General features: G+C 40.7%; 2 protein-coding genes across 2 annotated transcripts; one reads left to right on the top strand and one right to left on the bottom strand.

The window, feature by feature from the left end:
* The first annotated feature begins 1,686 nt into the window (after positions 1-1,686).
* On the top strand, positions 1,687-5,713 carry plek2 (pleckstrin 2). The gene is made up of 9 exons (XM_048228009.1): positions 1,687-1,765; positions 1,880-2,044; positions 2,570-2,775; positions 2,982-3,073; positions 3,583-3,770; positions 4,419-4,520; positions 4,629-4,712; positions 4,999-5,077; positions 5,300-5,713. Exons 1-9 carry the CDS (start codon positions 1,712-1,714, stop codon positions 5,425-5,427), a joined length of 1,098 nt encoding a protein of 365 aa, XP_048083966.1. The 5' UTR covers positions 1,687-1,711; the 3' UTR covers positions 5,428-5,713.
* Positions 5,714-6,034: 321 nt separating this feature from the next.
* On the bottom strand, positions 6,035-8,918 carry si:ch211-10a23.2 (Galectin-related protein A-like). Its single transcript, XM_048228080.1, has 4 exons — positions 8,757-8,918; positions 8,325-8,413; positions 7,262-7,439; positions 6,035-6,957 (listed from the first exon to the last, which is right to left on the bottom strand). The coding sequence occupies exons 1-4, from the start codon at positions 8,781-8,783 to the stop codon at positions 6,814-6,816; spliced, it is 438 nt and encodes a 145-aa protein (XP_048084037.1). The 5' UTR covers positions 8,784-8,918; the 3' UTR covers positions 6,035-6,813.
* Positions 8,919-13,142: the final 4,224 nt, after the last annotated feature.

Below are 13,142 nucleotides of genomic sequence, written 5' to 3'. Positions count from 1 at the left end.
TGGCCTCTCCCATCTCCAGGATATGGATTTTTTTAACATGCTCCACTGAATGGAAAACAGAGTTGTCGTGGAGGGAAGAATTCAATTAAAATGGAGGCACAAACATGTCCAAAAGCTGCTGTGTGCATAAGCAGGTGTGCAAACACAGACCCCAAGACACCAATGCACACAAAGAATTTCATGTTATACATGTTAGATAGTAAACTATAATATCTCCACCCTGAAATGTTTCAGTCTGGACTTCCAAAAAAAGTGCAGCACTTGAGGGAATCCCTATTTATTTTGACATCATTAGGATGGGAAATGGTATGGGTCCATAAAACTTTAATATAATCCAACATCCCAACATGCATTCCACGCTTTATGTCTGAATGCTCCTACATACATACCATACATAAAAAAGGAGGTGAATGCAAGCCTTATTCAACTGACATGGAGCAATATCGCCATCCAGTGTTTAAAGAGGGAAGTTTCACCTTGTCCACTAGGGTTGATGGATAGATAGACCGAGAGATACTTCATTAAGTATCTCATTTAATATACAATTGATTAATCCTGAGGGATTAATAAACCACAGAGGTGCTAACTCTGTAAGAAGGACTGTTACTACTGAACTACTGTAGATCTTCAGATATGTTCTGGCTAAAATATATTTGTCCTTTCAAAAAATATTATTCCAATACACGTCATTGGATATCTGTAGAGTCTACTTTACTTCCAATATGCTGTACCTAAGAAAGAAATGTGTTATGTAAACACTGTGTGTCGTAAACTACCTCTTGTGTCGTCACTACACTTCTGTGAATGATGCCTCACACAAATGTTACTCATCCTAGACAGCATGAAGTCACCTCTGCCAGTCATCAGAGCGTAGCGTAAACAGACATTTTTGTTTTGTCTGATTTACATTTTGCCTGATTGTTTACATACACATATACTGCATGGTACAGTTATTTTTAAACATAAACATAAACATCTGTTTTCAGGGAAGAGAATCCTACACTTATGCTTTCATGCAGTGTGAAGGGATGGCTGCTTTGACTTGAGGCTTGTTGTGACAAGCCGGCACTGTGGGTTCCTGTTGTATGGCATTTCCAAATAGGAATTCAAAAGGACAAATAACAGATTCCCAGGATACGATACACAATCAGAATATTTCAATGGTGAACACATTGCATCAAGGGTTTCATTATGTAACTGTATTATTAAAGAATGGCAATACATAACTAATTAGTTAGCAAAACTAAACACAGCCTGAAGGGTGAACAGAGCCACACCTTAAAGGTGAAGAAAATAACTTCACTCCGCTGTAGGGACAGGATGTAAATAGAACAGTTATTTTATTCAGACACACATTCACACACTCTTCATAATCATGAACTAAAACAGTGTATCCATATGTATCATATATATATATATATATATATATATATATAATCATCTATGTATGGTATACTGATAATGGACATTATTCTAAGCAATGGAAGTGTTCTAAACAAATGTAACAGTTTTAATATTTTACAACACAAAGGTGATAGACACACCTTGGGACTTTCTGTCTGCTATCTCTCCCTGGATCTGAGTCAGCTGGGCCCTGAGGTCATGAAGTCGGCTGGGCGTGGAGGCGCTGGTGACGGACTTCCTGGGGAATTTGAACACACCTCATAACAGCAGCAGTGCCCGTGTCAAGTCAGTACACATCTCACAGGCAATGGATACACAGCAGAATGGCTCGGTCCTGAAGGAGGGATTTTTAGTGAAGCGGGTCAGTATCTTCTCTTCTTACCTGTTCTTTAGTATGTGGATGTATGTGGATGAACTCATGTGTGGTAGCAAATGGATCTTGTGTTGACTCTAGACCTGTTCATCTTTGTCACAGGGTCACCTGGTTTTAAACTGGAAAGCTCGCTGGTTTGTACTACTGCCAGATAAGCTAATGTATTACAAATACGAGGGTGGTAAAAAAGATTCCTCTAAGCGTGGAACGATTCCTCTGGCTGGATGTGTGATTACCTGTCCATTCTTAGAGCAGGAAAACAGGCCGGTAAGTACCCCAAATCCCTTTACTATAATACACAACAGCAAGCCTCAGCAGTAGAAAAAGACAGGTATGTGGGTTAGGTCTATAGATGCCAAGAGAGGCACAGAGAACCACAGATTGTTACCTAGTGTGTATTTGCGTTATTGTTGAAACAAGTTCTCCTGGGAGTTTTAAAGGCTTACTTCAGACCAGTCAGTGCCTGAGGAAGTTAATGTTCCCCATAAAGTGCCAATTATGTCAGATTACATCAGAGGAAATGTGTGGGGATGTGTGGGGCATGCATGAACTGATGCCGAAGAGACAAACATACCCATTCACACCTTCATAATTTATGGTAAAATGAAGTCATAGACCTCTCAACACTGAAAATCCTGACCTTAGACCTTGCCTATGTACTGTAAATGGTCAGTAGTTTGCAAGTGTATGTCCATCATGTATAGTGTTGTGACCAGTTCTCCTCTCTTCCATCTGTGTGTATGCTTGTGTTGGTTTGTCTCTCTCTCCATGTGTTGTGCACACACACTTTAGCTGGTTCTGAGGCTCCAGACACACACGTCGGATGAGTACTTCCTGGAGGCCTGCTCGCGGGAGAAGCGTGACGACTGGGCTGCCTGCATCGGTGCAGCGGTGGAGAAGCTCCGCTGTGCTGATGGTCAGTCTCCAGGCTCTGAGACCCCAGTCCAGCCACAACGCAAAGGGTCCAGCTCTCTCAAACTCCATAACGTCAACCTCAGGTAAGCCCTGCATTATTACTTTCAGGTCTGATGGGCTGTTGCTGATTTTGGTACGATGATTATCTGTTTTTCTGAGTAAAGCACTGCATTAACAGAAGAGTGTTTTATATGCAAGTGTGTGTGTCTGTCCATATAACTGTCAATGTGTGTTTAAGTATAAATAACGTGTGTAATGGATACGTCTTACCCTCCATATGTGTCTTTAGTGAGGTGGTGGACGCTATGTATGATGTGCACAGTGGAATCAAAATGACCAGTCAAGTGGAACATGGCAGTTCATTCAGCAACTGCTTCACTGGTGAGTCTGCTTTCACTCTCAGGCCCAAGGGCATCAAAGTGCAAGACCTGTGAGTGTTTTTAACTCCATCACAAAACAAATAACATTTTGAGATGAGAGTTAAACATGTCCATGTGATAGACAAGAAAATATATTAAATTCTTCTTAGTATTGGTTGTGGACCTCCATACTCACATGTAAATAGAGAGATGACAACAGATACACTTCAAAATACGCCTCAAAAACAGAATGAGTAAAGACTTCCTCAAACAACCCTGACTGAGTGTCAGTTCAACTGGGTTTCTCAGCCCATTTGCTGGTGGCTGCTGGCCATCTTCAGCCATATGTTCTGTACACGGAGGTGGCCTCTTCAGCTATACCGACATCCTGCAACCAGTTGATAACAGCAACAGGGCTATTTATGTAACACAAGTCAATGTGGTGTAGGTGTAACAAGGTGTATGTGACCATGTATTTCCTGTGTGTGTGTGTATGTGTGTGTGTGTGTGCGCGTGTGTGTTTTCCTGCAGGTTCTGCAGTGGTGGACTGGCTGGTGTTCATGCAGATGGCTCTGACGCGGGTGGAGTCGGTGACGCTGGCTTCAGCACTGCTGGAGGAGGGCTACGTCAGGCCCATTGGGGTGTGCAGTGTGGAGGCCCTGCGCAATGTGGCCCTTGGCGAGCAGTTTCTGGACGACTCCACAGCCCTCTACAGCTTTGTGAGTGTCTCCAGGGCTCCTCTCTTCCCTTGTGGGTTTCCAATTATTGTATACCCAGTAGTGCAGAGAGTGGGGTCATTTCAGATACACACAGGAGAGCTGTTCAAATCCTCATGCTATAGGTTGGGGATTCCACACAGCGGCCCATCAACAACCAAACCTATTTGCAATCACAAACAAAATGACCAACAAAGCAAACTCTGTGGGCAAAAAAACATCACTAACAGAACAGCCTTTGAGAGCATTTCACTGGGGTTATCAAGCAGGCACTTTCCTTTATCGATCCGGTGAATTAGGCACCTCCAGGAGGCTTAGAAGTGGTGTCTGGTGTCCCAAACCCACTCTGCCAAGAAATACCAACATAGTCATTTGTGAAGGACTCTAATAATCTTTCTTTGTTACATCCATCCATTATTTTTATGGTTTCCATCTGGTAAATAGGGAACATTTACAGCATGCATAATACACAAGTAGTAGAACAAGCAGCAGATTAGCATTTTATAGATCCCTTTTGGCTGAAAAACCTTTCAGCTTTTTCTTCCAGCTTAGAAATAAACCCAATCTTGTTTTTGTAAAAATTAATGTAAGAGGTTTTGTGTTATGTCACTTTGTTATTATTTATAAATACCTTGTATCTTCTCTTACCAGTCTGAAAACTTCAAGAAGAGGGGCAGCGTGAAAGCTGAAACATCTCTGTCAACCCTGGAGCTCAGTGGCAAAGTGAAGAAGAGAGGTTTCCTACTGAAACAGGTAAGCACTGGTGTGGTAGCAGTATTTGATGGCTGGCATGAAGCTGTTGCTTGTCAGTGGCTGATTTCTCAGGTGTTGGACCTTGATTGGTTGATATCTGTTGCTCAGGGACACAAGAGGAAGAACTGGAAAGTGCGACTGTTTGTGCTGAGGGCAGATCCAGGATACTTACACTACTATGACCCTACCAAGGTGAGCACTTATTTCACACTCTTATATCTTTAATCATCACAATAGGTCTCCCTTATCATCGCCTTAAAAGGTGGTGGGGAAGGTTATTCCCCATTGGGTGTGTATAGTGTGGTATTAAATCCCTAAAATCTATAGTGGTGAAACAACAGATCACTGTGTATTGGTTACCAGAAAATGAGTACTCTTCTAAGAAAGACTTAGTGGGTGTCATTTTTTTAGCACCCACACTTGTTATTGGTTTTGTTCTGACTTATGTTCATTTCCTGGCTGTGACCTCACTATACAGGATGACCTCAACCCTGTGGGCGGCTTCTGTTTGCGGGGCTGCCTGGTCTCTGCTCTGAACGACAGCGGTGTGCCCTCAGGTGAGTCATAAGCATCACAGCCCCACCCAACAGGTGTGCTGCTGGTGTGTGTGTGTGTGTGTGTGTTAAATGAGTGTGAGTGTGTGTGTGTGTGTGTGTGTTTGTGCTTCTGAGAATTGTGAATTGTTAAGTACTTTGAGTCATGAACAACTGTATGTGTTTCACAAAAGCTTGTTCAGCACATGTAATAAGAGCCTCTGACTGTTTGTCTTTTTTCTCCAGGTGTGAAGGGGAAGGTCCAAGGCAACCTCTTTAAGATCATCACTCAATCAAACAAAGACTACTACATCCAGGCCCCAACCAAGCAGGAGGAGATGGACTGGATAGAGGCAATCAAGCAGCTGACATGAAAATGACACTGTAGAAAATGAACTCTAGTGTCGGACAGCACAAAGTACCCACAGATACTTTTAGAGTAGATGTCCATTATCATTTCTGCTGTTGGAGGACGATATGATTTAATCTGTTGAACTTCTTTATACTGTACATTTTACAGTGACAATGACTGCATTCAATGAATGTTACAAGCAATATCATGGCACCTAAGCTACTGTCTAAAACTGACTTTTATGTAGATACTACTCAACTTATCGTAAATTAAATTGTTTTCTTCAATGGAAAAACTTGGTCCACTGGTATCTGTGGCCTCTTTATAAGAACAAAGATACATCTTACGGCTAATTACACTGTCATACTAATGCATCTATACGTTATACTCGGTGAGTATAATTAATACCTGTTTCACACTTCGAAAACCACAAAACATTGCATGAATACACATACAGACAGACAGACAGACAGATAGATAGATAGATAGATAGATAGATAGATAGATAGATAGATGCCATCCATGGTATCAAACATCACTATGTGGACTTATAGCCAACATCATTATGATTGACCTGTACACGGTACACCTACGGACATATGAATAGAACACACAGCAACTACCACAGATTTGGAAAAAAGTTTGAGATATATTTGCTCATTTCAGTATGATTACAATGTCATTCCACTCAGCTCTGTACGTACAAAATGAATGAGCCAATACAAGAAATAACATTCAGTGATTACATTTTACATATGACTTGCTGCAGCAGAATATGGATTATAGCACCAATAATGCCTGACATTCAGCACTTCGGATCTTACAATCTTAAGTTAAAAAAAAAAACTTTGCAGGCTATTTTCTACTCACTATCAAAGCATCATTCTTGTCATCGTGTCAGACTTGCCATTTGGTTGGTCAAATGATAAGGCAAATGCTGTACATTCAATTGAATTCATTAATGCGCTGGAATTTATTTTATCTATTATTGGGAGAGGTATTATTTAAAGTATTATTTTCTATGGTAAACAAGTATTGTCATTAAATGACATGAAAAGAAAAACATTTCTGTGCATCATAGGTATATATATATATGCTCAGAAACATTACATCAGACAAAGCACTCTTCACCATCTAAAACAAAATCTTGTGCTAGCTACTGTTTAAAGATTCACCCTAGGGAATCTATTTCACATTTTCAATGACTACATCTCAGCCTACCATCTGTGTACATTAGTCAGACCAAAGTACAGTATCATATGAAGGCACTTTGCTCATGTATAATATCACGGGTGCCATGGAAACCAAAAACAACTATGGGGCTGCTATTCATCTCATTTCATCTCACACAATATTGGGGCCAAGGACTGCAGGTATCCAAGCTGCACTATCTCTCGGGGCATTTTCTTCAAGCCACTTTAGTGAGCTGCAAGTCTCCCATGATCCGCAAAGAATTGAGGGACGCTAGGTGCTTCAGACGGTGGGTGAATCCACACAGGGGCTGACCGTCCACCAGGATGCGGAACTGCTGGTGCTCACACAAAATCTCCATCTGAATAGAAGCGGACAAGAAGAGGATGGGATAAATGCAGAGACCAAATTCCTTAAATGCACAAGTATACTTGGCCGAGAAACCTGATTTACATTTACAGAGGGGAATGGGGGATTAAACTGAATTATTGAATCAAGATCACTTAACTGCCTTATGAAAGAAACTGAATAATGAAAGAAAGACATTCAGTCAAACAATATGAAAGGCACAGATACTCTCTCCAAACAATACAGCAGTAAATCAATTCTTGCATCATGCACTTACAAATGTATCTATCACTGAGATCAATCTGACCACTGTGTACCTTAAATGGCTCTCCTGCTGTGAAGGGGAAGTAAGACAGGGCATACTCAGAGGAACCCCATTTGCCTTCCAGCCGGGCATTCCTCAGCACAGCCTTCTCCCCGAAGCTGATGGTCACCTGGAGGCCAACATCTCCCTCTTTGTCCTCCTCGGATTGACAGGCCACAGACACCACCATTCTACAGGGATCAGCAAAGGTCAGATAGCAGCAGTGAAGCTGTCAAACACCATTTCTAAGATTTCATGATGTGCAAGGATCGCACATTTTTTGCTTTGTCTGGCGTATGACAGCGACCTCTACAGGATTTATATTGAACGTCACTTTAAAAAAAGAAATGTTTCTGCGCATTTCCAAATGTTTTTTCCTAAGTGAGCGCTAAAGACATGTTCAAAGTGATTATTATCTTCAGTCTCGCCATGTTGTGTTTTATTTGTTCTATTTATGTATCCCTTTTCTGGCTGTTTACAAAACAAAACAGCTAATAAAGATTCCATTGCCACTGCACTGTGCAAACATTTAGTGACTTTCCTTGGAGACAGACTCTGAAGTGGTGGGAAACGATGGTATCTCAAGTAATTCCCAAGCCTTAAATGGAATCTACATTCCCCCTTTCTGGATGAGTGTGTTGTGCTAGGCCTATGCTATAATTTGACCACGGGACTGTGGACGTTGATTTGTGCAATAAATGTCAAAAGTTCAAATCCAAATATGAAAATAAGGATGAACACGCATCACTCCCTTTAACCAAATTTGGTTGCCTACAAATTTTCGGAATTGTTCCACCATGGGAGTCAAAGGGACATTGACACAACGTTCACAGTATTTCCTGTTGATCATAGACACTGTGCCGCACAGTAGGCTACAAACCCTACATTGTGTCTAATCTGCCTGCAGACTTTCAGCTGTTCACTGCCGTGCAGAAATTCATACTATCATCTGACAACCTCTTTGAGTAGGCTAACCCGAATACGAGCCAAATGTAATCTCTATCAGGTCTCCACAGCTCATCCTGATATCATGTACACTTCATTATCCAGAGGTGCCAGATTGGCACAGGCCCTACCTCTTAGCATTTTTATGAACAATGCCCATCACCGTCAGCCTCATAGTCGGTCTCAGTCCTCCTTTGATATCTCCAACATACTCTTCCTCCTGAGAAGAAAGAGAAACGGTCCACACCCGGTATCACATTTTACAACCCATAGTTTTAACGGCTATAGCCTAACAATTTATGGGTGAACGTGACATTAAATCAATAGCTCTGCTTCCATAAACTTAAATGAGTCCCCGAGGTAGGCTAACACTAATTTGGCTCAATATTGAGTAGCCTACTGATTAATAAAGACCGTCAATAATAAACAAAAAACACCCTATATGTGAAAATCATCCAATCATCCAAATCCATTGATTGTTCAATATTTAAAAAAAAAAAAAAAAGGCTAAGCCTATTGTAAAATGACGACATAACCAAAGGGTTCCATAAATAGCCACTTACATTCAGAATTTTTATATCCTCGGCCATCTCCCCCTCTTAATATTTGGCTGTCGACGTAACCCGTAGAATGCGATGACAAAGCCTGTCAAAGAACATGCACACAGAGCTCAGCCTAGGCTGATGCGGCGAAACCCCGCCTCGCCTCTTTCATGCTTCTGTGTTCCCATAGAGACGGGCTCCTCTGGTGGCACCACAGGTAGCCTACAGCATCCTATGAGCCTAGCATCATCATCTTTTCTTTATGGTCCAACTACAGATATGGCACGGATAATTAAATATGAAATAGGCTATCATTGCACAGATCAAATGCAGCAGTGCGCACAAGGCAGCAACATTTGCGTGGATATTCACGGTGGGTTTTAGGTTTCACCACATATACTGTATATTGCACTTGCTATTAAAGTGGACTGCACAACTGAGAGGGACAGCCCAACGCAGCGTGGGATTCGCAGGTCAGCGCATGCACTGTGTTGCTGAAGGGACACACAAACACATACTTCATCAAACGTGTAAAAGGCATTGGTACACAATCCCAGAGGAAAATTGCTGGTCTCGAAAATATATTTTATTTGTCTCACAAGAAATATGAATCAACTTTTATTGAGATGAAATCAAGAAATATGAGAAAAAAAAAAAAAAAAAAACATGTTATATTGAGCTCAATTGCATCTTTGTGAAAAACGACCAACAAAGGAGACAATTTTCATCCCCATTGGGATGATATCCCAAATAGCCTACAGCTATTACTTTCACCACTCACATACTAGGTCTTTGTCTCCACAGTATCAGAGCTAAAACAAACAAACAAACAAACAAACAAAAGAAATATGACCCACTGCCATTTTGCGGGTGAGTGCAGGTGTTCCTCTTTTCTCCTTACCGAGTTTGTTCACTTTGTGTAGTGTGCTGGCATCTGCAGCCAGAAATGCTAATATTGCTGTGTAATCTCAAACTTCCTTCTTCCTTTGATTTCAGTCTGTTTGTACCAGACAAGACATGAACTCTGACTTTACTGCAAATTGAGATTTTCATGCACTTTGACTTTTTTGTTTTGTTTTGCACTCTTGAAGATTCCAGGTGTCTTAAAAACTATCCTCAAGCAGTGTTTGGAAATTTGCGAGTGGACATTTCCTTGTGTGGTTAGGCCAGTGTCAAGTGGGCAAACAGTTAGAGAAATCAAAATACTGTACTTTTTAATTAGACATATGGAGAAATTCAAACAACACCCTATTGTGCAACACAAGATTATTATATAGGCCTAGACACAAACATTAACCACGAAATAGTCTTGATTTTCTTTGATTCATCTCCAAAAAAGTCCCACATACAAAAACATATACAATCACTCCATTCAGTTTTTTCTCTTGGACTAAGATGAGGTCTTGTTTTTCCAAGTCTTCTCTAGCCAAGAAAAGGCGTATGCATACAGTATATTACCATTCACAGCACATGAACAAATATGATAAAAGCACACGTTCCCACATAAACTCACAGCACTATATGTTTAACATTAATATATGAATAAGACATCACACACACACCCATACATACATAAAATAATTCTTCATCTTTCATAGGTTGAAGTCTAAAATAATTGTAGCTAGGGCATCCTACACACATCCACATGGTGCCAAATCTATGACCTACCTGATTCATGCAGAAATAGCCCATCATGGTTCATTCATTCTCACCATGAGGGCCTGGTCCACCTGGGCCCCACCATCATTAGTCCATATGGGCATCCACATGTCGGCAAAAATGAGTCTTGTGCCAGCTGCAGCATTATACTAGGTTCCATGGGAGTCCCCAAGTAATGACCTCCAAGTAGGAACGGGACAAAAGATGTCATTATTTTGTGTGGAAGCACTGCAGACGGAAGAGAAGACAGAGTCGGCCATTGTTGGAGGTTTTAGAAGTTATGGATAGAGGTCTAGTCTGAGCCACAACTTGAACAAATTTATTGTTAAAATACTAATGAATTGTGAACTAAATGTTCATATTTGGTTTATAATCCATGGCATGGTGTGATCCATGTCACTCAAAACTAGGAAAGCAATTCTACACATTTAACTTTTGTTTCAGAGTAGACTTAAAGTCACATATTCTTTAAGCCCGCCCCTACCCCCCCATCCCATTTAATAATGATGTCCTGTGGTGTGGTTTAGAACAGTGTTTCTCAAACTTTTTCAGACCAAGGACCACTTAACCAATAAAAAAAAACCTCACGGACCACCTAGCTAAAAAAGAGTAGATCTACTTCAGCAGTATATTACACAATAGGCCTACTCACTGAACCACCTTGCCTATTGTCTTTACACCTTGCTTATTGTGTCAGTGGATTCATATGATTTAAACTGGCATAGCTTACATAAGCATGTTGCAAAACTGTTTGGATTTACATACAAGTTGCTTCAATATTGCAAACAACTCATCTATATTATATTTTACCACGTCTGCTCACAGACCACTTGGGATAGCTTGCGGACCACCAATGGTCCCCGGACCACACTTGGTTTAGAACACTCTCGTGGACACATTAAGTTGAAGATTTATTTGTGTCAGGCCAAGATAGCTAAGTCATAACCAGGTGAATGTAAAATGCCTTAAACTGAAAGAAGTCAACATGAGGGCATGAGTCAGCATTTTTCTTTTAAAGCTTTTAAAATTGAGTTATGCATGAAGGATAGGTGGCCCATTAATTGTTATTAGCCTATTAAACATTACCATCAACGGCAATGCTGTGGAAAGGGTCAAAAACTTCCAAGTTCATTGGTGTTAATATCACAGAAGACCTTACCTGGGATGATCACAGATTGTAAAAAAATCCAAACAGCGTCTCTTCCACCTCAGACGACTAAGGAAGTTTGGTATGCGATCCAAGATCCTGAAGGCCTTTTACAGAGGCACTACAAAGAGCATCCTGATGATGGAGGCATCGATGCATGGTTTGGAAGCTGCACTGCAACATGGTTTGGAAGCTGCACTGCAACCAAACTAAAAGCACTACAAAGAGTTGTGCGTACAGCACAAGGCATCTGTGGATGCTGCCCTCCATCCAGGACTTATACAACAGGAGATGCATCAGAAAGGCCAATGAGATGTAATAAAGACAATCTTGAATCTTGAATCTTAATTAAATGACTGGACAGGCTTTTACCTGGCATGCCCTATAAATATTGTATAATATAATAAATTAGTGACCCAAGGATGATACCTTTTTCTGTAACTCTCCAACAGTTGTTATGGATGTTTCCCTATCTTACCATTTATTTCCATACCTTAGTGAAAAGGAAAGCCATGAACTACTTCTGAAAGTTCACAGACACTCTGATTAACTTAAATAAATTGAAATTAGATAGGGAAATGCTTCTGTTACGTTTTATACATAAGATTTTTCTATGGGTGCCAATAGCCTTGTGGGCAACATGGTTTTGTTAAAAAAAATGTTTTATTTCTTTATGAGATTTTTTTCTTTTTCTCAGAATAAATGTCCTTCCCTTCAAGGATTTTCCCTCATTGCTATTCATTGTGAGAATACAATAAACAGGGATGGATTACTGCACGGGCCTACCGGGCCCAGGCCCAGGGGCCCAAGGGGTCAGGGGGCCCTGAAGCCCAAGCCTTTGCATGGAATCATTGCCTCAATATCAACAAATCAGGATGTAGGCTATGAATCTGATTGAATTAAAGTATTGGCCATCCCCAATGCACCAGAATACAGGAAATTACATCAAACAAATAAAAACAATTCCAACCCCCCCCACATATGCAACAATTAGTGGGGGGCCCTTATTACATCTGGGCCCAGGGGCCCAAAAGTTCATAATCCGTCCATGACAATAAATCACCAAAAGATTATTTTTAGACGTGTTTTTAGCCAATAATTCTGGAGGGTACTGTATAGAGTTTTAAGATTAAATTATGTGCTTGCTTACATAATTGCAAAATTGTTCTCCAGCGTTTTCTCAGTCAGCCTTTTAAAATCTGTCACCCAGACACGGACACATATAGGTTACACACATTGTTAAATATAATTTATAAAAATAAATAATTAATATAAAATAATGCTTTTAACTTTTTGTCAAATTCAGCGAATTGCACAGCTGTTAAATTTGCGCTAAAAAGATCAATCAAGCGATCACAATCAATCAAGTGATTGGCTATTGAACGCAAAAACACACAACAACTAGCTGCAATTTCAAGTGCACAAAAGTGCATTTGGGACAATGCATTCAAACGTGTGCTTGTTCATACTGCACATCTGCTAAGACTTTGTGTGTCCGCTGACTTGAAATGGCAAGAAATTATTATTCTCACGTGAAAATGGAATTATGAGCGGTAGACTCTGCTCCCTCTCAACTGAGCGCAGACGACCTTTGAACCACT

The sequence above is a fragment of the Alosa alosa genome, chromosome 19, assembly GCF_017589495.1.
Source record: "Alosa alosa isolate M-15738 ecotype Scorff River chromosome 19, AALO_Geno_1.1, whole genome shotgun sequence".
Lineage (NCBI taxonomy): Eukaryota > Metazoa > Chordata > Actinopteri > Clupeiformes > Clupeidae > Alosa > Alosa alosa.
Note: the sequence above shows the minus strand (reverse complement) of the source record. Positions and strands in the feature narration are given on the sequence as shown.